The sequence below is a fragment of the Primulina eburnea genome, chromosome 10, assembly GCF_022965805.1.
Source record: "Primulina eburnea isolate SZY01 chromosome 10, ASM2296580v1, whole genome shotgun sequence".
Lineage (NCBI taxonomy): Eukaryota > Viridiplantae > Streptophyta > Magnoliopsida > Lamiales > Gesneriaceae > Primulina > Primulina eburnea.
The window spans coordinates 6,139,768-6,165,029 of NC_133110.1; the positions used below are offsets into that span (position 1 = coordinate 6,139,768).

Genomic DNA, 25,262 nt, shown 5'->3' on the forward strand with positions numbered 1-25,262 from the left:
GAAAAAGATCATAGTTAGGCAAATATTATATAGCCTTTGAAGAGGGTTGCTCCAGTAAAACCAGAGGTTGGAAGCTGATTGATAAGATAAGCGACAGTTGAAAAAGCATTTTCCAAGTATTCCAATGACATTAAATAATGTGCTAATAATGAAATACTAGTTTCTACTATACGATGGTGTTTACGTTCAACGATTCCATTTTATTGAGACGTTTGAGGACACAAAAATATATGATTGATGCCATGAGTATGAACAAAAAAATTTAATGACCGAAAATCCCCATCAGAGTCAGATTTGATGGTTTTTATTTGTCTGTCAAATTGAAGCTCAACATATTTCTTAAATTTCATAAAGTTTCAGTTATTTCATATTTAAGTTTGAGAAAATATATCCAAGTGTATCGAGTACAAGCATCGACAAAACTTAGATAATGTGGAAAACTGTAATGACCCGATTTAATTATATGTTATTTGGCGATAATTAAGATTTCTTATTTTAAATTGAGAAATTTAAAACAATTAAGCCAAATAATTAAATAGTGTGTTTAAAATATGTATTAGAAAATATCGGTTTATAGGCGATATTAAAATACATATTTAAATTTTATAGCACACAAAAGTTGAAATAAAATAAAATAGATCGGATCAAGTTTCGAATACTGAAAAGATAAACATGCACTTATAATATATATATATATATATATATATATATATATATATATATATATATATATATATATATATATATATTATATAAAATAATGATAATCATCCTCAAATCCCCTTGGAAACCGTGCGTTCTTTCCCGTAGTTTTTGTTCTTATTTCATTACAATTTTCGTTAGCTTTGATCGACCATATCTCTATCACCGTTCGCCGAAGAAATTTAAGTAAATATATGGTTGGAAAGATGTCGACGTAAGCTTTCCGTTGATACCATTTTTGATAGGAAAAATCGAGATTCTCAAAAACCCGTCGTCCGTTTATTCGTTAAATCGTCGCCGTACGTCGCCGGAGTTCGGAAATTGATTAAGGGCTTTTGTTCTCTGGGTCATAAGCTTCGTTTTGGTATAAATATTGAGGTACAAGAATTGAGCCGATTAGAGGATTGGATTCTGCGAGAAATCATTGAGAAATATCAGTGGTAAATTAAGGGTTCAGTGGAGGTACGCATGAACTGTTTTATTATGACGTCTATAGTGATGTGAAATGACGTTAAGTATTATGTATGAGTTGTGGTGTGTCTTATATGCTTTTTGAATAACGTGATTGCATTCACGCATTTATTTGAATTGATATTATGAGTGCATAGCATTTCGAGCCTTGACTCCTTTGATCGCTATTGATATTGATCTATCGAGTTGTTGCGTCATCGATGGAGCGGGTGGGTAGGATTAGCACTCCTGATGACTTGCATGAGGGCTGAGCGGGTCGCTCCCGTACCCTCGATGCTACATGCATGGATGAGCGGCGGCATGTTATTACGTTGCTGCAGTCCTGGCACGGGTGGCCACTGTTACTGTTGCTGATGCGTTTCATTTGGACTCCGCTTTGGTATCCATTATTTGTTGTTACCTTTCATGCATTGCATCACATTGCATTGCATATCATTGTACTTGATTTTATTTTATGTCAGTTATATTTGTCGTAATATTATCGGTTCGTCGTACTGGGGCCCGACCCCTGTTTTCTTTTGATGTTGTGGTTGTTTTTGATGCCATAGCAGGACATTCCAGGAGTTTTGACGCGTCTGGTGGAGCGTCAACGAGTGGTACCCAGTAGTCAGTTGGTTTGTGTCAGAGTTCCCAGATATTTATATATTATACTGGTTTGATACATTTGACAGAGAGATGCCCTGTGTAGCTGTATGTGAGGTTTTTATGCTGGTTTGGATTTTATTTGTGGTATGTTGTGTTTAGTCTTGGCCAGTGCGGATGTAGGATGTTTGTGTGATGGATTGTGAACTTGATGTTATTTTCGAGCGTATAATGTTATTGATGTGTTTTGAGTTTTTTTGGGATATCCTATTGACGAATAGGTCATGCCGAAATTACTGTAGGCCCAAATGGAAAATTTTAATCGCTTTCGCTGTTTACATTAATAAATCCTGGTTGTTTGGTAATTAAATATTAATCAGGAGCACGGACTCCCACAAAAACCATTTCTGGACATGGTGTGAACATGTCCCGATACATCACCATAAATTAATTCAAGAAGCACAAAAACTTTAGAGTTGGAAGACAAGAAAAGAAGTTGGTGTCTTTTGCCAAGCTCACAATCTGCGCAACAACTGAAATTATCATTTCTTGAGAAGTGAATATTACAAATTAGCAAAATCTTCTTGACTATCAGGGTGTGAGATGTCCTAATCCACCATGTCATTGAGCTAATATAGGGAAAGAAAATCGAACGGGTTGGCAATGACAAAATTGCTGGTTCACTTTATTCACTGAAGACAAATTTGAGTTGAGACAAAGTGACCAAGAGTTTAACGCAAAGGGTGGCTTCCCAAGCTTGAACTTGTAGAGGCCTTCATGCAAAGTCTCATTGAGAAAGATCGCTTGTGTTGCTAGGTCCTTCACAAGACAAAATCAATGATGAAATTCAAAGAAGACATGATTATCTTGAGCAAATTTGCTCACACTAAGCAGATTTTTCATTATATGTGGAACTCGATGAAAATTATTCAAAAGAAACGTGCATTATGGGAAGTGAATGAAAATTTATATTGTCCAATATGAGATATTGACAAGCCTGCAATATTGCCCATATGAATCTTACCACCACCGGAATATCTAGAACCAACAGAGAGATTTGAAAGGTCATTATTGACGTGGTGAGAAGCACCAGAGTCGGGGAACCACCACTCCTCATTCGATGGTTCTGATTTTGTAGTAGTGAGAGTTGTTGATGGGTGAGATCTATTGGAACCATCATAAGGGGTGCGAGAAAACGGCGATGAGCGCTGATGGGGTGTATAATCTTGATCAAATAGATAGTGACAAATTTCAGCAACGTTTCCATATAACCACCAATTTGACAAACTGGTTTGTTGTTATTATTATGTCAGTTTCTTCGACCCCCTCGAGAAAATATTCCACGACCCCAATCTTTGTTGGATACTTGATGGGAGTGATAGTCTGGTTTACACTCCAGAGGAACAGTAGCAATGTTAACTGTAGATGGAGTGACACCATCAAAAGTGTACGTAAGTCTCAAACCTTCTTTCATGTGCCATGAAGAGAGCACCAGCTACAGAGAAACTTGAAGTATTAGATTTGGAGGTTACACAAACAACCACAGAGTCATATTCCATCCCAACACCACCCAGAATATATAGAATTTGGTCTTCATCTGAAATAATGACCACAGGCAACAAGTGTATCCATGTAGCTCTTCATTTTTACAATATATAGAATTTGGTCTTTTTCTTTAACTACTAATTATTTCGAATATGGTACTAATATATAATTTTGAGTACATAAATATGTAAAAAAAATATTTCTACTAATGACACATTTGTCTTTTCAAATGAAAATCTATATAAAACTTGAAAATTTATTTTAATATATGATATTTGAGTACCAACTATTTCAGATCTAATACTAATATATGCTTTTTTTAATACCCAAACATGTGTAATAAATGTTGATATTAATAAATTTGTTCCAATTTTGTATTCAAAATCTTATATTTTGTATCAAATCTAAAACAATTATACTCAAACATCATTTATTAGTACCATATTTTCGATACTTTATACTGATTTTCATTCGAAAGACAAATGTATCATTAATTAAAATATTTGTTATACATGTTTTGATACTCAAAAATCATATATTAGTACCAAATCTGTAACAACTGATAATCAAATATCATATATTGATATCATATTTTTAATAATTTGTATTGATTTTCATCCAAGAAAAAATAAGTGGTTCCAAAGAACTCAAACATATATTTTTTGACACAGAGACGACGGTTGCTTTCGAGAATTTTTTAGCAATTTACCAATTTTTTATTTTATAGGGAAAAAAAACACCTAATTACAATCAAGAGTAAAAGAAAAAAAAGTCAAAAATATTACTTTCGAACGAGATATCGGATCGAAACTAAATTACTCAACTGTATCAAACCTCTCTCCCCTACTAAAAAGGAAAGGAGTAAAAATATATAAAAACTTTTACTTGTATAGGCAAAAGAGAGCTAAAAATTATTGAATTATAGAATAAGTAGTTCCCCGGAGAAATGTATTATTCATAAAATACATAATGAGCATCAAGCACACCACAAACATCCTATAATCGAAGCAGAAAACATACAACATCAATGTGCAAATGATAATCAACAGAAAATCGAAGAAACAAGAGGCGCAATTTCACATATTCCACAACAATGTCATTCAAACCACCAAATAGCATCTTACACAATGGATCAAATCAAAGAAACTTGTAGCCAATTGACACTGATTTCCAGCGTTACCATATTGCAATAAATCACAATGAAACAACAGCAGCAACCCCACCCCAACTCCTCCCAAATTTCTTGCCTCTACCCATGCTGTTTACGAGTACTAGAGACCTATTATGACCATCAACTAACTTATACGAACACACGTAGATATATGAAGGTAAAGCCGCATGCTTTGCTTCATAAACTTTTTAAATTTTATCGAGCTTTTCAGCTTTCACAACAGGGTTTGCCTTTGCTATAGCATCCTGACCAGCAATCCGGTAATCAAATTGGCAGTTGTGTTTGTCAGAGTACCGATGAACTGAACAAAACATATACCCGCACCTGCAACTGAATCCCGTTAAACCCACTCTCTTGTGGCAGGTGGAGCACCTGTTTGGTCCTTCTTTCGCCTTCACACCTGAGCCATGACCTGTCCCCAGTTCAGAAGATGGTTGAGGAGAAACAACCTTAAACTCTGATTCAGTATTTGCTGCTTCAGCGAAAAAAGGCTCATTTTTGTTGGTACTTGAGCTAGAGTTAACTATGTCCTCAATAGATGAGGCAGCAAGCTTCGCCTGTTGTTTTAATACAATATCCTTGTGACATTTGGAGCACATATTCATGGTTGTTGCGCTTCCAAAGAAACCACAGTTGTTGACGCAAAGAATGGGGCCTTCTGGCACTTGGCAGCCTGTTTCCTTGGAAGACTCCATTAATCCAAGTCCTGTCATTCACCATGCACGGCTTGTAAAAATATATCCCAGAAATGTATCAGGATAAAAGAGTAGATCAACTAGAGAAGGTGAAAATCACCACATAGGAAATTACATATAAAGAAAAGGAAAGCACAATCGGTTGCATGATCCATTGACAGACTCAACGTCTCGACTAACTTATTCTAACACAGTTTCACAGTACATATCTACCATTTGGATTATCTATTTCCCTTTATGCTCTTTCACTCCATGAAGAGAAAGGAAAAACTGGCTGTTATCTATGCAAAAACAGAACAATGAAAAATGACACCAATCTTCTCTCATGAGGATGTTATTCAGGAAGAAGGGCTTCTGAGCCACAATATGTGGGCACTCGGCAAAATGATTTTACATGCATGCCAACAGTCTTTGAAGGAACAAAATTACTCGTTCTTTTGCAGTATATTACATGGTCAAATACAAACCATAAAACATTTAAACTTACCCTTTACATGAATTGAATCACAAAACTAGTATGATCAAGCAATTAAGCAGCTAGAAGGAAGACAAAGGTGTCTTCGAAAAACTAAAACATGAACCCAAAAATAAAGTCCTTCACCAGGACTAATCGAGTTCATAAAGCACATCAGAGTTCAAGCTTTCTAAAACATAGCTGAGAGAAAAAGAGTGGATAGTTGTCCAGAACTAAAAACAACTCCAATTTAGCCATCTAGCATCGTGCATATTTTAATTATCTTCGCGATTAATCTCCATCAAAGGAATACCCCAATATTTGTCACACGCATAAGGACATACAAGAAGTACAGACTACCGACATCAGGAAATAATATCAAGTCTGTGACAGGTTGTAAATAACAAAATATCTACCAAGATGGTCTTTGGGATAAAACTCATGATCAGATTACTAAATTATCGAGCTATAAAAAACATATTTATTTCGTCAAACCAACATCAATTTACTGGTCATTCAGCATTTCAGCTATCGAAGCATATGATTATTTTGTGACGAAAGAATATAAAATTAAATAACTTTCATCCATCTGCCAAATGGTACCCATCAAGGTGTAACAAACCTTAGCAACACCACAGTCTGCACAAAACAACACGACAAATTCTCGAATACCACAGGATATTGATTGTGAGAAAGAGTTTACTGATGTAAGAGGCAACCATGTGAAAAAATACCTTCACCCAGTTGCTTTTGCTTACTGTATGTGATATTACACATCAATATTTACTTTCATTTCTCACATAATAGATAGCCTTCTGAATTGAAATCAAGAAAGTAGAAAGGAATAAAGCAACAATCTTCTCATCCAGTTAATTCAGAGAATTCAAACTTGAGAGAAAACCATCATCACGTTGCACCACATGCGATGCAACATGTAGAACCCATGAGTTAAAGCCTATAGTACTTTTACTTTCCTTTAAAAAATCAACTAGAGAAAAAAATATCTTAATCGAAAAAACTCAGATGGTGGTCTCCAATAATTTTTTAAAAAAACCAAACTGATCTTCCAGTTTTCTCACCATCTCTATAGCCCAAATAACAGATAACAGATCCCAAAATTAAAACGAGCAAAACAGACTCTACTTCGTTTTTCTAAAAAAAAAACACCAAAAAACCTAGCATCTCATAGAACTTCAAAATTAATATCCAAAGTTCCAACTTTTCTCAAAAAAGCTTCGTCCACACCTAATAACAAGCTTTTTTTCACAGTTAAAAAAAAAAGCATATTCATCGTAGTTGTCCACTTAAAAGCAAATATCTACACTCAGACGATTATGTTCCCAGATAATGAAATAATGCAAAACGGAAATAATTAACAAAGAAAAACTGCAACCCCAATAGAAACACGCAGGGGAAAATTTCAGCTACCATAATACGGAAAAAAAAAAAAGAGTTTTACCGATCCTGACTAAAATAAAAACCAAAATTCTCACACTGCTTCTTGACCCACAAGAAATTATAAAGAAAAGAACCAATTTTCACACGAACTAAAACAGATCACTGAATCTGAATAAAATCCTTCGAGAAAAATCACGAGTTAGGGTGCCTAAAAGCGCTGATGATACCTGAAATTGGGAAAAGAGAGAAGAGAAGGTGGGGGAGAAAGAGAGAAGGGTGTGTGCGTGGGTTCACTTTTAAAATTCAGATTCTATTTATTTTGTATTAATTGTATCTCTTTTAAATTTAAAATAATCATAATAATTACAAAATATTCAAGCTCGTTTTAAAAATTATGTTTCTGTCAAATATATCTGATTTATATTTCGATCGCACTTGATAAACTCAAGTTAATACAGTATTCTAATCAGATAAATTATATTGTATAAATCTCATGCAAAAGACTCTTTCGAAAAAATATTGATAAGAAAAATCGAACTTGTAATATCAAATAATAGTAGGTCTTTTGTGAGACGGTCTCATAAATATTTATCCGTGAGACGATTCAACCCTACCGATATTCACAATAAAAAATAATATTATTAATATAAAAAATAATTTATTTTTATGAATGATCCAAATAAATCATCTGTCTCGTCTCACGTAGATTTCTACCAATGTCAAATTAAAGCTAACAAACTCTTACATCCTTACAAGTTGACATGAGATTTTTATCTATCGTTGAAGTGTCGTGTTGTGTTCTACAGCATAATTATAAGACGAATATATATATTGAGACATATGTATAATTTTTAAAGTTTTTTTTTGAGAAAGTATAATTTTTAAAGTTAATTTTAGTAGATATTAAACTAGATAATCTCCGATTGGATTTGACTCGTGAAAAATATTATTTTTCATTTTAGATGTGGATTCGTATGAGATCGTTTCACAAAAGACTTACTCATTTTTCTAATATAATAAATTCAAGGCCTAGCTAGTTAATCTTCCGATCCGTGTAGCCAAGATTTTAAAATTGACAAAAACTCATATGAGATGTTTTACGGAACAATTTTGTTACATATATCTCCAACCTAAATCGATGATCGGAGTTAACTTATCTCATATTATGATTTAAAATTTATTATTTGTTTATAAAAATATCTCTTATTTTAGAGAATAGATATTTAATATATATTTATAAAATGACAGCTCGTGCATTTTTTAAAAATTTCTATTAAAAATCTATGTTTTTTGTGTGGCTCCAAATTAATATATTTATAGAAATAAATATCTCATATTAATGCTATTCAATCAATTATAACATAGAAAAATTCATATATCTTCCTTGATATTTTTCATAATAGTTAAAATAAAATCAAATATGTATTATATTTTATTAAAGTTAAGGACATGATAGTAACCAGTTAGGAAGAACATTAACTTTTTCTTCCAACTTTATCATTATATGATACTAATATTATACTTTTGTTTTTTTAAATTTAAATTCACAATTTATTATTATTTTTTTTATTTCAACAATCGAAATTTCACTTTAATTCATTATCGATAAAAAAACACGCATAGCGTGCATAATAACTAGTATTTAATAAGTTACATGGCCGATCACTAATATTAATAGAGTAGGTAGTTTTGTTAGTCATAAATATGTTAATTTTTTCGATAAAACAATTTCCCGATCGTTCAAATTAATCAAATTCGACAAACATCGGGTGATTCCCTGACCCGATCTCTCACCCGAGGAAACCTGGTAGCGGGAACAAACACAAACGAGGTGTCAAAAGGCGGGAAAGAATGAATCTTTATCCACACAGACTATAAAAGTAATCTCCTCCTGATTTTGAATCAAATTGAAGCAGATTTTTGGAAATGGGGAGGAGCAGAAAGACTAGGGTTTCGGAGGCGAAAAGTGAGGAAGAAGAGGTGGAAACGAAGGAAAACGAGCAAAATTTTAACGGATCGTCTTCCTCGAGCCGGAAAAGCTTGTATGAGGTTTGTCATTTAGTATTTCTTCGCTTTTCCAATTCTTGAGGAATTTAATGTGGTATTTTCTTTAATTCATATTTGATTTGAGTTCAGGAAAAAAATTTGAACTTTGTTGCTGACAGTTTCAATCACAATATGTTAATATGCTGATTTAATCTGAGCAGGTTTCAGATTTTATTTAGTGAAATGCTTTTCAATCACAATATGTTCTGTGCGGTCATGTTGTATAGGGTCATTAACAATGCTTATTGGTGATTTATTATCACAAAAAGTCTCGTCAGAGCTTTCAAGTTCATCTCCGGCTCTTCAAGTACTACCTTAAGCCATAATATTTCACACTACAATTAATTCCGTCACACCATTGTTTCAAGCTGTTTTTTTACTTCTCCATGTGACAAGGTTACCCCATAGAAAGGTACAATAACCAGTGGTAGATCTTTTATCTGAGATTGAAGTTACTCAGTTTGGTTCTCGAAAGCTTCAATACTTCTTTAATCGTTTTTCTTAAATAATAAACCTTCTTTTGGTGACCCTTTTATGTACCTTAGTATTATGTAGACTACCTCCATGTGTTCTTCATAAGGTGAGTGCATAAATTGACCCAAGTACGCATGCATCAAAAGTTACATCAAGTCTTGTGTGTGAAAGATATACGAGCTTCCTCCAAGATGCTGGTACTATCTTCCATTTTCAACTGGAACCCCCTTTGACATATCACTCAGCTTTTGATTTGGATCCAAAGGAGTGTCACTTGGTCTACAAGAACTCATCATTGTTTCTTCCAGAAGATCTAGAACATATACTCTCTCTACGGCATAGATATATCTCTTGTTATCAAGCAATTTCCTTTCCCAAGAACAATGTGGGGCACCTAGGTCTCTAACCTTGATACCTATGAAAGACACCCCTTTAACCTTGCTATTTCAATTTCATCATTTCCAGTGAGGATTATATATATCATCACCATGTACAATCAAAATAACCATCCTCCCTTTACTTGTATGCTTCACGAATATCGTATGATACTATGATCTGATTGTACTTAGATATAAACTTGTTTCTTAATCAAGCTTTTGGAGATTGCTTCAATCCATAAAGAGGTTTTTGATATGCAGTTTCTATAACTCATATTATTTTCTTCTTCTCTCATTCACAAATCTTTTATTCTCAATAATTTGCCATCATTTACTCCAAAATATTAAGTTTTTTGCTCTCTGATAATAAAACACTGTAACTCACTTAGATTTTACTCCATTCATTAACTACTTTGAATTCAGTATTTACATTGTGTCACCACCTTGTAATTTTCTTTTCTATTAGTATTGGTTTCCAAATTCTGCGATTCATTCCAAATTTTCCCATAGTTAACCTCAAGTTTGCTCTTTCCATCAAACTTCAGTTATAAGTGGAGAATGAATTACTGGTGTATTGCCCAATTTACTTTAGACCTCCTGATACAGTTGTCATAGACTCATATGAGACTTACATTCTAAAACTTGAGTGTGAAAACAATTATTTATAATAAAGGAAAAATCTTATGAATGAACCGAGTACATTGATGATCCCTTATGCCTTTTTAGATTTATCGGTTTCACTCCAATCTGTAATTTGATCCTTGAAAACTCCATGCTTAAGATGTAACTGTGATGATTTATGATCCCCTTGTATGTGTGTGTGTGAGCTGAATATTGAGCTAGGAGTTGTATTTGGCTGGACTTCTGCATTTTTAGATTCTTGGGGTAGACAAAGCTGCATCTCAGCAAGAAATAAAGAAAGCTTATTACAAGCTAGCTCTGAGGCTACATCCTGATAAAAATCCTGATAATGAGGTAAAATTTGTAGTTTTAAACATATTGCATTTTATTCTTTTCCAGCTGAGAAATCATCAGTCTTGTACCAGACTTCTATCATCCCATTTCCTTTCTCTAGGAAGCCAAGGAAAAGTTTCAACATCTGCAAAAGGTTATGTCCGTTCTTGGCGATGAGGAAAAACGTGCAGTGTATGACCAGACTGGCTGTATTGATGATGCTGTAAGTCACAGTCCTACCTGCTGTTCTTGCCGTTACTTGTTAAATGATTGTGGTAGATCCGACACCATTCACAAAGGTTATAGTGTGAACTGGAATAATGTATGAGCAAAATCCACCCTCTGCATTTAGATAGTTCAATTCAATTGCACTGATGAAAGATTTGAACTATAAGTTGTTTGGAACTGTATTTTTAATATTTCATAACATTGTAAGTTTTCATTCATTCTAGAATTAAAAAATGACTAACATGTCTTATTGCAGTTTCTCCATCAACATAGGATCCTCAAACTTAATTGACATGACTTTGCTGATTAACAGGAACTAGCAGGAGATGACATCCAGAATTTGAAGGCTTTTTTCCGAGCCACATATAAGAAGGTTATTGGCCTTTGCTATCTGACGACTTTCTCCAATAATGGTTGACTCTGCTGTACTCATCAAATGAAGTAGTACATGGATATCGTTTATAGGTCACTGAGGCAGATATCGAGGAGTTTGAAGCTAATTACAGAGGCTCTGGTTCAGAGAAAAATGATTTGCTTGAGCTATACAAAAAACACAAGGGGAACATGGATAGGTATATATAATTAGCGTGTTGTATGACGACTGCCAATTTAAACTTCTCACATCATAATCTGTTAGCATTTGTTTGCAGGCTTTTCTGCTGCATGATTTGCTCTGATCCTCAACTAGACTCCCATCGCTTCAAGGATATCATTGATGAGTCTATATCTGCAGGTGGGATTTCTCTGATTTCTACTATGGAATTTACATTGACTTCTCTGAATAATTTTATTGATTTTTCTTTCTTTTCGTACTTTCTGTACCAATTACCGACCCCCTTCTTTTTTCCAATACTGTATTTATAGGAGAAATGAAATCAACCCAAGCGTATGAGAAATGGACTAAGAAGGTATCCAAGTCAAAACCTCCCACAAGTACATTGCAACCGAGAAAGAAGTCAGTCACTTATCTTTCCTTCCCCTAATCTATCTTTGTAAAGTATCTTTTTGTATAGTGTATCATTGAGAAAATCGTATGCTCAGTTGAAAACCTTCGCAGATCAAAGAAAAACTCGGAAGACTTGTATAGTATAATAGCTCAGCGACAGAATGAGAGGAAAGGCAAGATTGATTCAATGTTCTCATCTCTAGTTCAAAAATATGGTGGGACTGAGGCTGTTCCAGAGCCAAGCGAAGAGGAGTTTGAAGCCGCTCGCATAAAACTCGAAAGTCGGAGGACTTCCAAACGAAAGTAATTGCACTCTGGTTAACTGTCCGTTATTTCTGTAAAAATTATGAATTATGTGAATGTTCTTGTGTATGGTAGAATTGCCAACCACTTCGGTAGCTTCTCGTGTTAAGGACGAGTTTTTATGCCTCTAGACGACGAGTGATGGTTGCGAAGATGGCCCTTGGTATTTTTTGAATTCATAATATATATATTTTGCATGTTGTATGAGTTTGTCAGAAATTATATAGGATTTTTTTCCTTTGATCTGTAAATAAAGAGACACATATCAAACAAAAACAGACAGACAATCATAACTCCAATGTCTAAGTTAAAAGGATATAAACTGTCCAAATCGTGGAAACAATGATATGTGTAGCAGATGTTGAGGTTAGTGCAACAATAATATCACCAGAAAATGCGTTGAAAGAAACCAAATAATGAATCTTAATTTGTACCTTCAATTAAAAATTAATGTGGTTGAGGGAATTATGCTCGAGAATGATTACTATTTTCCAGTTTGTTGGCTTCAGTTTCACATAAACAATAATTACAGTGGTCGATTCTTAAGATTGAAGTTATTGTTTCATGCGTGTAATTAATGTTTAATTTCTTTGGATTGAAAATATGTTCATATCATCATCAAATTGAGAAGCCTGATCCCTTCCATGATTCAATACCGTGATATTCTCACCGTCGCAAATATACAAGTTTGTTTGTTTGTTTTTTCACATATTGGAAAAATAAAATTTACAAAATTTCATATTTTTTCTCTATTTAATTCATAAAAAAATTAATTTCACGTTTTTCAAGACTTATTTATTATGTGTATATTGGTAAAATCAACTAAGAAAATGCTACTACGTATAAAAACAGGATTATATATTTAGGCAACCGAAAAAGGAAGCGAAGCTTATATAATTTGGACGACAAAATATATATATACGTGTGGTTATAAATTTAATCTACCAGCATTTAAAAAAAATCGAGCAAACAAAATAGATATCATTGAGAATGTAATCAAAGTCTCACATTAGAAATACAAGAGAAAGACTATGAATTAATAAAATAAAAATATATCTCCATTGATACGAAATATTTTGGGTAAAGTCCAAAAACAAATTCACGAGGATTTATGCCTAAAGTAGACAACATCGTACAATTGTGGTGATAAGTGACTTTATGACATAACGAGTGGCGCCATCTATGAGAAAAAGACTAATGATTTAGATCAATTCGTGTGGGTGGAATCCTCAGATACTTAAATTAAAGAGGTGAGGGCTCCCGGTAAATCCATTATGAGATTGAGGCAAACAATGTTCAGCGTCACTCCCAACACAATGCAGAGGAGTAACCTCGAAGATGAACGTATGAGAATAGGATGAACATATGCGATTGAGGGGAGGCCCTGACCATGGGAAGAATTGTGGTCCATTGTTTGAGAGAGATTGTTGAGAATGCAACCAAAGTCCCACGTTGAAAATAATGTGTTAATAAGATGGAAGGATATCTCCATTGATATAAGACTTTTTGGGTAAATCCCACAACATAGTGGAGAGGAGTGACGTTGAGCATGAACATATGAGATTGAAAGGAGATCCGAACCATGAAAATAATGGTGGTCTTTTGTTTGAGGGGATGATTGTTGTGAATAGAGCCAAAGTCTCACATTAGAAATACAAAAAGATATAATGAGTTAACAAGATATAATAATATCTCTGTTAGTATTATATTTTTTGGATAAAGTATAAAGTAAATCTATGAGAGATTATATCCAAAATGAAAAATACTATACTAGTGGAGATATTGTACAACATATTTAAATCGGTTATTTGATCAAAATAAGCTGTGATTTTTAAAAGCCTCGTGTTGCAGGTTTTTAGTATTGAATGAATGCATAAGTTGGCTAGGCTCATTCAATGTCCGGAGAAATTTGTCCATCTGTTGTCACATTTATAATAATTATTAATTATTATGATTACAGCAACCATATTTTATTTCTTGCTACCTCTTGCAGAAAATAAGGATTCTTTCTTAAAAAATATCAAGTACGTTCATGTCATAAAATTAAGGAATTGTAAGCATTTGAATGTCAATATCTTGTGAAAAACGGTCTTTTTTCTGCATGCATTTTAATGTTACAATACCAAGTAAAACTCCACTATTTCATTGTTACAAATTAAGAGAATCATCCACGAAGCATAGGGTACACCTCAACGCATATTCATGTGTTACAGTATATATATATATATATATATATATATATATATATATATATATATATATATATATATATATATATATAGACACACACACACAAAATTGTCTCCTTCCCCACTTTCAAATGGCTATCAATTTATTTATGAATCTTATATTTAATTTTCACGTCCTATTATATATATTTATATATATATATATATATAATGTCAGTTACTAGTTTTCATCAACTCACAATAGAGTGAGTCTCATGTGAGACCATCTCACGGGTCATAATCCGTGAGACGGGTCAACCCTACTCATATTCACAATAAAAAATAATAATCTTAACATAAAAAGTAATATTTTTCCATGGGTGACCCAAATAAGAGATCCGTCTCACAAATACGACCCGTGAAACTGTTTCACACCAATTTTTGCCTTCCGATATTACATGATCTGAAACCAGTAAAACGAGAGGGGCTTTATTGTCAATTCATCCAAGTCCCCCGGGGTAGATGTAGATCATGAGCCCAACGACTATTTAACCAGGTGCCTGTCTCAGCTTCCGTAGAATTTCATTTTTTGCATCACTCCACAAATCCAAGCGCGAGTTCATTTCGAAGATCCAGAGGTAAATTCTCAGATTTTATTACTCCGGATTTGGCACCACGGCTGATTTCGGTTTCGTTTTTTCAACTTTTTGGGTGTGATCTTAAAATGCAGCTGTCGCGGTCTAATGTGATTTCAGCGATCTCTAATTTAGTGCCTGGTTTTTTTGTCCTAGTGATACTTGAGTGATTAGATCTACGCAGGTATGAAGGAGTTAGGTGTGATCGAATGAAAAAAAAAATTTGTTATGATTTTAAAAAATGCAAGATTCATCGCTAAGCTTCTGTTGCGCTGCCCGGAGCTTGCTGTTTGATTCGAATTGTGTTGTACGGATTTCATCACATGTAATTGGATGGCGGTGCAGTTATAGATCTTGTCTGATTAGGCATTGCTGAAATAATTCAATGATTTCTGTCTGATCACTGATGTAAATTATTTCATTTGAATAGTAATTCGTATTCTTCATGTGTCGTCGTAATTCTTGTTCATTTTTGCCATCAGATCTGAGTTTGAAGCCCATAATATATTTTGTTCTGATTTTTTGGTTTGTAGCTGTGGTTGAATGGATTCAAATCCGTAGTTGATCTAATCTAATTTATCGCAACCGACTGTAGATATTTGTATACCTTGGTTATCATTTGATCCCTCTTCTTCCAAGTGGAAATATATGTATGCTAGTTGAGCAACTACGAATTTGTTCCCTTCAGTATCATGGGCAGTATTCCTTGGAGAAATTGCTGATTTGGATTGGTGTTAAGATCTGAGGAGATCATATTCATGCGATTAGAATATTGCCAAAAACGGCCTCATCTTTCTCATAATGTTTTGATTATATTCATGTTATCTTAACATTGTCCACGAGTCTTGTTATTGCCCACTCTATGGTTGCTGACTCATGGACAATGTTATTTTTCTTTACAAGCGTTATGAGAATGCATCTTTGAAATGCTCACATCTCGATTTTCCAACTTTATTTTCCAGACCACGCAAAATAGAAAAGATGGTGAAGATCTGCTGCATCGGAGCTGGGTATGTGGGAGGCCCTACCATGGCTGTGATAGCACTCAAATGCCCTGCAATTGAAGTAGCTGTTGTTGATATTTCTGTTGCTCGCATCAAAGCCTGGAACAGTGATCAGCTTCCTATCTACGAGCCAGGACTCGACGATGTGGTGAAGCAGTGCCGTGGCAAGAATCTATTCTTCAGCACAGATGTGGAGAAACATGTATTTGAGGCTGATATAGTCTTTGTTTCAGTCAATACTCCAACTAAGACCAGGGGCCTTGGAGCTGGGAAAGCCGCAGATTTGACATATTGGGAGAGTGCGGCTCGCATGATCGCTGATGTGTCGAAATCTGACAAGATTGTGGTTGAGAAGTCCACAGTTCCAGTCAAAACAGCTGAGGCGATTGAAAAAATCTTGACTCACAACAGCAAGGGAATCAATTATCAGATTCTCTCAAATCCAGAATTCCTTGCTGAGGGCACTGCCATCGAAGATCTTTTTAAACCAGACAGAGTTCTTATTGGAGGCAGGGAAACCCCAGAAGGCCTTAAGGCAGTCCAAACTCTGAAGGATGTTTATGCCCATTGGGTTCCTGAAGATCGTATCCTTACCACGAATTTATGGTCCGCGGAGCTCTCAAAACTTGCTGCTAATGCCTTCTTGGCTCAAAGAATTTCATCGGTCAATGCCATGTCTGCTCTCTGTGAGGCTACTGGAGCAGATGTTACCCAAGTGGCTTACGCTGTTGGCAAGGACACGAGAATTGGTCCCAAGTTCCTTAATTCTAGTGTTGGTTTTGGTGGCTCCTGCTTCCAGAAGGACATACTCAACTTAGTTTACATTTGCGAGTGCAATGGTCTTCCTGAGGTTGCAGAATACTGGAAACAAGTTATTAAGATCAACGACTATCAAAAGAGCCGGTTTGTCAACCGCATAGTTTCATCTATGTTTAACACAGTTGCTAACAAGAAAATGGCCATCTTAGGTTTTGCCTTTAAGAAGGATACAGGTGACACGAGAGAGACTCCTGCAATTGATGTTTGCCAAGGACTCCTAGGTGACAAGGCTCAGTTGAGCATCTACGACCCTCAAGTCACCGAGGACCAGATCCAGAGAGACCTTTCCATGAACAAATTCGATTGGGATCATCCCCTCCATCTCCAGCCAATGAGCCCAACCACAGTCAAGAAAGTTTCCGTAGTTTGGAGTGCTGAGGAGGCAACAAAAGATGCTCATGCTGTTTGTATTCTTACTGAGTGGGATGAGTTTAAAACACTTGATTTCCAGAAAATATATGACAATATGCAGAAACCAGCCTTTGTTTTCGATGGAAGGAACGTTGTTGATGTGCAGAAGCTCAGGGAGATTGGTTTTGTTGTTTATTCGATTGGCAAGCCACTCGATGCCTGGATCAAGGACTTGCCTGCTGTTGCATAAAAATTGGATCTCTCCTGTTCGCCTCACAATGAATCAAATGGCATACTTTCAGTAAGGAAACAATATAAGATTCTTTTTCTCCTACATTTTCATTTTAGAAGTGGACCAGTTTTTGATTGTTCATATATCACATCTGTAGTCAGAGAAGCAACTATGTTGTTTCTGGGCTTAAATCGTGGTTTATGAAATTACTTGTGTCGTTTACTTGTCTTCTATTACGACTTGATTTATTGTTTTGTCTGTGATGTAATGTGAGGTTACAAGTTTTACAAACCATTTTTGCTGTCATTTTTATGTAACGTTGCACGTAAATGACATCTAAATGTTACACACATTTTCGAAATTTGGAATAAATAAAAATTAATATTGATCTTTGTGATGTTTGCTGGATCAAATTCTTATTCTTGTGAATGTGGTTGGCTTTGTTTGATTCTCAAGAGTTCTTTGCACGTGTATTTTCATATATTCAAATATAATCATTAATTTAATTTTTTATTCACCTTGACCTTAATGGGCTTTTTGATTTGGGCTTCTTCTCTTTTTTTTTCTACTTTTTTCCCTTTCTTTTCCTCTTCTATTTTTCTCCATTTTTTTCCCTCTTCAACAAACATTAGAGGACAGTTTTGTATGAAATAATATAAACATTTTAATTTTTTTATGTTAAATTAATAATTTTACAATTAAATAATACTATATTAAATTTTTACATGTGAAAAATCATATCATTTTTTTTGAATTTGATGAGTATTATTAATTTTTTTTTCATTGAATACAATTTAACATAAAACTATTAACATGTTTTAATACGGATCAAAACCATTTATTTTATTCTTTAAAAAAATTAAAATAATATTGAAACAAAGTCACAAGCAAGAAAGTCAAGAAAAATTCATTATCATTACCAAGAATTATTGAATATCACGAGCTAATCTAATCTTACATGGTTATACATGCATACATATATATATCAAAACCAAATAAAAAATTCGATAGCTAAACAATTAGAAAAATAATTAGATATTTAAATGAATAAGAAAATCGAACTTTGTATGTTTTATGGCAAAAACTTGTGTGAGACGGTCTCACGGGTCGATATTTGTGAGACTGATCTCTTATTTGGATTATCCATGAAAACATATAATTTTTTATGCTAAGAGATGACTTTTTTATGTGAATATGGGTCTTGTATGAATTACCCTCTCACAATTAATATCCGTGAGACGGTCTCACATGAGACTAACTCATGTTTTATTGTATTATGTAAAAATTAAAAAAATAATAAAATTGAATGAGAGAGAAAAAACAAGGAAAAGAGAAGAAAACAAAATCAAATCTAAAAAACTATTTTAAAATAAGCACACATCAACACAACCCATTAAATATCCACAACACCACTGTCACCAATTCAAAAATGTTCACCGCTATAAAATGATCGATTTTACTGTCCGCTAATGTTTGTGGGAGAGGAAAAAAATGGAGGAAAATTAAGGGAAAATAAAAGAGGAAAAGAGAGGGAAAAAAGTGGGGGAAAAAAAGAAGAAAAGAAGCCCAAATCAAAAAGCATATTAAATATCTACATCACCAAATAATGTGGTTGATGCACGGTAAGAGATCCAGATCCAAAAAAATGATACTTTTGCAGCGAAAAATAATATTTTACACATTAAAAATAATATATTTGTGTGTGTGTGTCAAATCAACATATATGTGTGTGTGTGTGTATATATTTACATTACACAATATTTATTCTTAACATAACTACAAAAAAAATGATACTTTTGCAGCGAAAAATAATATTTTAGACATTAAAAATAATATTTTTCGTAGGTCGAGTCAAATATTAATCTCATAAAATTAAAATGTGAGAATGTTTCAATGAAGTTTTTGTGATAACTAAAAAAGAGTGCTCGTTAAAACGCCATGAAGAATGAAAAGCTATCAAATGAGTATAAATAAATTTCTCTGTTTAATAAATTATTGACATGAATGGATTGCATGCACTTCAAACAAAAATGCTGAGTTTTAATTGTTAATTTGTTGTTAAATAAACCCATAATACATTTCAAAAGAAAAACTGCATGATGAAAAACAAATTTCATAGCCAATATTTTTAAAAACGATGCTGATATAATCAATTAAAACTCAGTATTATGAGTTCAACTCAGTTAAGTACTCAGGTTGAACTTGGACCCTAGTATCGGACATTATATTTAGGAGTTTTATGCAAATCATTCTACAAAAGAGTATACATGATCAGATCTGGTCGAACATAACTATTAAAATCATCATCAATTCTTTGATACTTGTCCAAATGTTGATAATCATGGTTTGAAATCTTTGCATTAGTTAGATAATGTTCTTCACTAATCGATGTACTAGTTTTATGTCGATTTTTTTTTTAATATAAAAAAAATAGTTTTCTTCTTCAACAACTTATTACTAAATATATAATTCATAAAAAAAAATAGTTTTCTTCTTCAACAACTTATTACTAAATATATAATTCACTTTTCAAAAAAACAAAAAACAAACCTTCAACACACCTAACTATGATATAAAAACCCTTTAGGGTTTTGATGAACACTAACTGTTTTCATGATCATAATAATTTCTTTATCATGAAAAAAATTCATAACAGGTTGTTTTTTCTGGAGTAAAAATAAGCTCCATATTCTTTACTGTTACGACATTATTCATTGATTTCTGTTTGGATTCATGTATTTTTTTAAAAGTTTACAATTCCTAATTTCTCTTTCGAGAATTACGATTATTGTTTAACATAATAAAATCTAAAAAGATGGCAAGTGTGAAATACATGGGTGTTTCCAAATTGTCATTCAGGATATTCGATCGAGACTAGGATAACAAAGAGAGTCATTCACGGCCGAATACCGTGGAGAACCCTCAATCCCCAAGGTATCAACATTAGTGCTAAAGAAATGTGTGTTCGATCTGTAAGATCGAAACTTTCTCTGCATTCTCCGACTCGAAAAAAAATGTTTTCGTACTCCATGTAGGACAGAGTGCTTACCGCTTTACCAATAGCTATAACTAGTGGTAATGGTACAACTCAAATCTTTTAAACCGCACAACAACTCAAGCACCACGGTTCGATCGTTCTACCAAGCAGGGACAATTATTGCACCCAACAATCTCCCTCCCAATAATTGCACTCCTTGCAATCAATGGGAATCGAACCCGTGACCTTGGCTCTGATACCAATTGTAGGACCGAGCGCGTGCCGCTTTACCAAAAGCTATAACTAGTGGTAATGGTGCAACTCAAATCTTTTAAACCGCACAACAACTCAAGCACCACGGTTCGATCGCTCTACCAAGCAGAGACAATAATTGCACCCAACACTCCATATGCCCGCAATTATTTTTCAAATGAAATTCCGTACAAAATATTGAAAAATTGAAACGTATATATGATATTGCAGAACAAATTGTTTTAGATCTGGTACGAAAGATAAAATTTTGAGTATAAAATTGGAACAACTTTATTAATATCAATACTTACTACACTTATATGTGTGCTCGAATATCATATATTATTACCTCGTCTGAATGAATTATATTGAAATATCATACATTAGTATCACATATTTAATGTTTTGTACTAATTTTCATCCAAAAAAAATGTCATTAATACTAAAATTTGGTATACATGTTTGAGTATTCAAAAATCAAATACTAATGTCAGCCATGAACATTTAATACTCAAATAAAATATATTAATATCATATTTTCAAATTTTGTACCAAATTTTCATCCGAATAACTCATGTCATTAATATCAAATTTTGTTATATATTTTTGTGTACTAAAAATCATATATTAATGTCTGTTAAGATTGAAACTTGGACATAACTCAACCCCAAAAGCTAGCTCAAAGAGAGAAGATTGTCCAATCCCATATATATCACTCAAAGGTTATTTATCCAACCGATGTGGGACAATTAACACACCCCTCTCACGCCCAGGAATGAACATCTGGAGCGTGGAGTTTACAAATGACCCAATTATAGCCAGAACGGGTGGCCTAATTATAGACAGTCCAACACATAACGTTGAAACCGGAGCTCTGATACCATGACAATTAACAATGTCAGATCTAAAACATTTGTTATTGAAATATCATATATTTCTTTATCATTAGAATTATAAACAAAAAGTAAAGCACATCACACGCACACACAAATTGTGGGGCAGATTGAGAGAGGTTGATTTGGTACAGCATTTTTCATTCTGTCAAATAATTGAGAATAACAAGCGAAGTGTCTGTTTCCAAGCATGAAAATGAATTTTTTTAAAAAACAAAATTCAGAAAAATGAAAGATTCTACAGCATCTGGGGATTTACATTACTCCTGAAAAATTCCAAAATACTGTCCTGGAGAGCAAAAAGTAATTATATAGTAGAGAAAATTAAAAATTAGAAATCTGAAAGGACCTGAAACCGACAATTACATGAATTTATTACAAACAATATAAAATTTCATCGAAGATTATGAGCTGTCTAGAAATGGTGATTAGGTACAACATCGAATCAATAGTGTCCATTAATTCAGATGTCCTCTTCCGAAATAATTGACGATTATGAAACACCAACTTTCGTCGTGATCGACAATTTTTTTTTTATATATTAATTATCAGCCTCGACATAATTTCGAAATACAAGATGTATTTTTACATGATTTTTGTAGTGTAAACAATTTCAGCTTGTCCATAAAAAAAAAAGGAACAATACTAAATCTTAAAATCCTAACAAAAAAATTAATATTTTGAATTTTGTTATTTTTCACTAACAAAAAAGTGGTGAATTATGATCTTTTATTATGGATTTTGAATTTTGTTATTTTTCACTAACAAAAAAGGGGTGAATTATGAAAATTTACGTCTATATATAATATTTTGAATTTTGTTATTTTCAGCATTGCTTGGTTGTGGTGAGCAAATGTCAAATAGATTGAGATACATGGCCAACCCACGAGCCTTAATAATAATAATAATAATAATAATAATAATAATAATAATAATAATAATAATAATAATAATAATAATAAACTCCTTTAATCTTACATGCAAACCACTATGAATTTAGACATTTATTATTCCTTCACACTATTTCCATTCACACAACAAAATCCAATATTCTAAATTATTATATATTTTACCAAAAATATGGCACATTTTGGCAAGTTAAACGACTACAACACTATTCACAATGTTATTATTCTGATCGTCGTATTTTTTTCGATGTACATGATAGAACAGGACGTCCCGACTCCACCCGCACCGGCTATGGATGCCGGAGATGGCAGCCAACTCCCAATTTCCATTACAAGCATTGTTTATTCGGTTTTGCTTCTGTTGCTGTCATTTTGTTTCAATAAATCAAGTATTTTTTGAGTTATGGGGTCCCAAAAGTTATTGTTGGAATTATGGGTTGGAGGTATTGTAAAGAGTGACCTATGCGGCGCCTATCATAATATGTATATTCTTTTTGTATATAATATAATGTATATATGTATGGATGTGCTTTGATATTTCAAAAACATGGATAAAATGGTACGTACGTTGTCTGGTTCAATGATTTTAATTTTCTTTGTTGGATACACACACTTTTTTGTATTATGTTGTTTAAATCGACTGACATTGAACTCAAACAAAAATATAATCAATTATCAAATTAATTTAAATTTCAATGATACCAAAATTATCAACTTGAATAGTTGCTACCCTCAATTACGAAACTATATCAATAACTTTTTTTTGATGACGATCAAAGCTGCAGTTCTACATTTAGTGCATATTGAGTAAGCATCGAGGTAACTTCATCGACACTATGTGAAAAATGACATTTTACTTCGCCAGACGTTACTTCGGCAAAAATAAATAACGAAGTAATGCGTTACCAATAACTTCAGTAATAACACAAGCGAAGTAAAATAATATATTTTACTTCGGATGTTTAAAAACACGGGCTTCACTGTATTTTTTTTTTAATATTTTACTTCGGCGTATCAATTTTGATGAAGTAAAAAATAATGAAAACAGTTGATACTGAAGTAAAAAGATGGACGGATAGTTTAATATCGAATTTTAGCGACGGTTGAAGAAAACCCGTCGCTAAATTACACATCGCCGACGGTTTAGTTTACACCGTCGCTAAAGTTAGCGACGGTTTAAGAACATCCGTCGCATGTTTTAAACTAGCGACTGTTTTCTTAAAACCGTTGCTATATTTAGCGACAGTTTAAATTACACCGTCGCTAAACGTAGCGACGGATAAAAGTAACACGTCGGTGATTTTAATTTTGGCGATTGTTTCTATCAAACCGTCGCAATTTTCAAAAAATTTCCACCCGCCCATTTTTCCCTCCATTTTCTTCCACTACTCTCTATAAATACATACAAATTCTCTCCAATTTCTTCAACTTCACTTCACAACAATTAAATTTTTTCTCACTTACACGATTTTATAACTTCACAACACTTAAAATTTTTATTTCTAATACGATTTTACCACTTCACAATACTTAAAATTTTTATCTCTTACACGATTGTAACAATTCATAACACAGATTTATTAAATTATTAAATTTTTTTTATTTTACCTAACATATTAGCGACGGAATTCATGTTAAAAACCGTCGCTAGGTAGCGACGGTTAATCTATAAACACAGTCGCTAAATAGCGACGGTTTGTAACATGAATTCCGTTGCTAAATTAAGCGACGGCTATTTATAAACCGTCGCTATTTTTAATAAACCGTCAAATTCAAAAACCAGCAAAAAGACTTCAGTAATTTCAATCATACAACTTCGGTTATTATACGAAGTAAAAGGTATATCTATTACTTCACATCCATATACTTCGGCAATTAACTACCTTATTACTTCATATAATATGCGAAGTAAAAAGTGATTTTTCACATAGTGCGAACTCATATTTGATCTTGTATATGTGTGGTACAAGGAGACTTGTTTCGAAATTGAAAAAAAAAATTACTCAAATGGTATAAGATGTTTCCAATCATTCATTATAATTTTGAATCGATTAAAATATTATAAAATTTGATATATGAATTTGAAATTAAATCTACTCAAATCTAAAATTTCGATACTATCAAGTGAGTGATGAGTAACATATAGATATGATACATATAATTACATTCTAACATCTGAATATCTTCTCAACCGATGTCGATATTCATAAAAATAAATGATTTTTTTTTCTCGTCATCTTCAATTCAAATAAATCCCCAACTAGACAACTAGATGAGATTTCAATCATGGCATAAAATCATCAACTATAAATTTTCTTTATTTAATAGAAAGGAGTAAAATATAATTTAGAGGGTGACATTATAATTACACGCACTTATTTATAGGTAGCCAAACAAGGCAAGGCACATGCGAGGGTGGAGGACAGGACAAGGTACCAGCCTAGCCCAAGCCCCACCACCACGCCACGTGTCCGCGGCCCATACGACGCTATCTCCCTTCCTCTGTCACCAGCTGTCACCCTGGTCCCCGCATCTATGTATAAAAACCCCTCTCAGTCCATGTGCAGAACCCACTAATCCCCATCACACCATTTCTTTACACTCCCTCCAAGCACGCCCTTTACTCTCCGATGGCGCAGATTAGCTCCGTGACCGCATTGCTGCTGGTCTACGCCCT

The 25,262-nt window shown here is 33.5% G+C and overlaps 3 protein-coding genes across 6 annotated transcripts; 2 read left to right on the forward strand and 1 right to left on the reverse strand.

Moving 5' to 3' along the window:
• Positions 1 to 4,360: 4,360 nt before the first annotated feature.
• LOC140842815 (zinc finger A20 and AN1 domain-containing stress-associated protein 8-like) lies at positions 4,361 to 7,348 on the reverse strand. Of its 3 annotated transcripts, none has more exons than XM_073210982.1 (2): positions 7,246 to 7,348; positions 4,361 to 5,177 (listed from the first exon to the last, which is right to left on the reverse strand). In XM_073210982.1, the coding sequence occupies exon 2, from the start codon at positions 5,164 to 5,166 to the stop codon at positions 4,660 to 4,662; it is 507 nt and encodes a 168-aa protein (XP_073067083.1). In that variant the 5' UTR covers positions 5,167 to 5,177; positions 7,246 to 7,348; the 3' UTR covers positions 4,361 to 4,659. The 3 variants fall into 3 exon arrangements, with proteins under 3 accessions (XP_073067083.1, XP_073067084.1, XP_073067085.1); XM_073210983.1 differs by having other exon boundaries at positions 7,114 to 7,312; XM_073210984.1 differs by lacking the exon at positions 7,246 to 7,348 and adding an exon at positions 7,080 to 7,228.
• A 1,401-nt stretch (positions 7,349 to 8,749) lies between these two features.
• Positions 8,750 to 12,589, forward strand: LOC140842816 (chaperone protein dnaJ 6-like). Its single transcript, XM_073210985.1, has 8 exons — positions 8,750 to 9,067; positions 10,792 to 10,890; positions 10,991 to 11,092; positions 11,411 to 11,470; positions 11,563 to 11,669; positions 11,748 to 11,830; positions 11,962 to 12,052; positions 12,155 to 12,589. Exons 1-8 carry the CDS (start codon positions 8,945 to 8,947, stop codon positions 12,348 to 12,350), a joined length of 861 nt encoding a protein of 286 aa, XP_073067086.1. The 5' UTR covers positions 8,750 to 8,944; the 3' UTR covers positions 12,351 to 12,589.
• Positions 12,590 to 14,974: 2,385 nt separating this feature from the next.
• Positions 14,975 to 17,947, forward strand: LOC140842817 (UDP-glucose 6-dehydrogenase 1). Of its 2 annotated transcripts, none has more exons than XM_073210986.1 (2): positions 14,975 to 15,152; positions 16,112 to 17,947. In XM_073210986.1, exon 2 carries the CDS (start codon positions 16,131 to 16,133, stop codon positions 17,571 to 17,573), a length of 1,443 nt encoding a protein of 480 aa, XP_073067087.1. In that variant the 5' UTR covers positions 14,975 to 15,152; positions 16,112 to 16,130; the 3' UTR covers positions 17,574 to 17,947. The 2 variants fall into 2 exon arrangements, with proteins under 2 accessions (XP_073067087.1, XP_073067088.1); XM_073210987.1 differs by having other exon boundaries at positions 15,126 to 15,333.
• Positions 17,948 to 25,262: the final 7,315 nt, after the last annotated feature.

Excerpts from the sequence above, each read along its gene's own strand:
- LOC140842816 (XM_073210985.1), top strand. The coding sequence starts at position 8,945 with ATGGGGAGGAGCAGAAAGACTAGGGTTTCGGAGGCGAAAAGTGAGGAA. Across the intron at positions 10,891-10,990 it reads ATAAAAATCCTGATAATGAG|GAAGCCAAGGAAAAGTTTCA; the intron begins GTAAAATTTGTA and ends TCCTTTCTCTAG. Across the intron at positions 11,471-11,562 it reads TCCGAGCCACATATAAGAAG|GTCACTGAGGCAGATATCGA; the intron begins GTTATTGGCCTT and ends TATCGTTTATAG.
- LOC140842815 (XM_073210982.1), bottom strand. The coding sequence starts at position 5,166 with ATGGAGTCTTCCAAGGAAACAGGCTGCCAAGTGCCAGAAGGCCCCATT.
- LOC140842817 (XM_073210986.1), top strand. The coding sequence starts at position 16,131 with ATGGTGAAGATCTGCTGCATCGGAGCTGGGTATGTGGGAGGCCCTACC.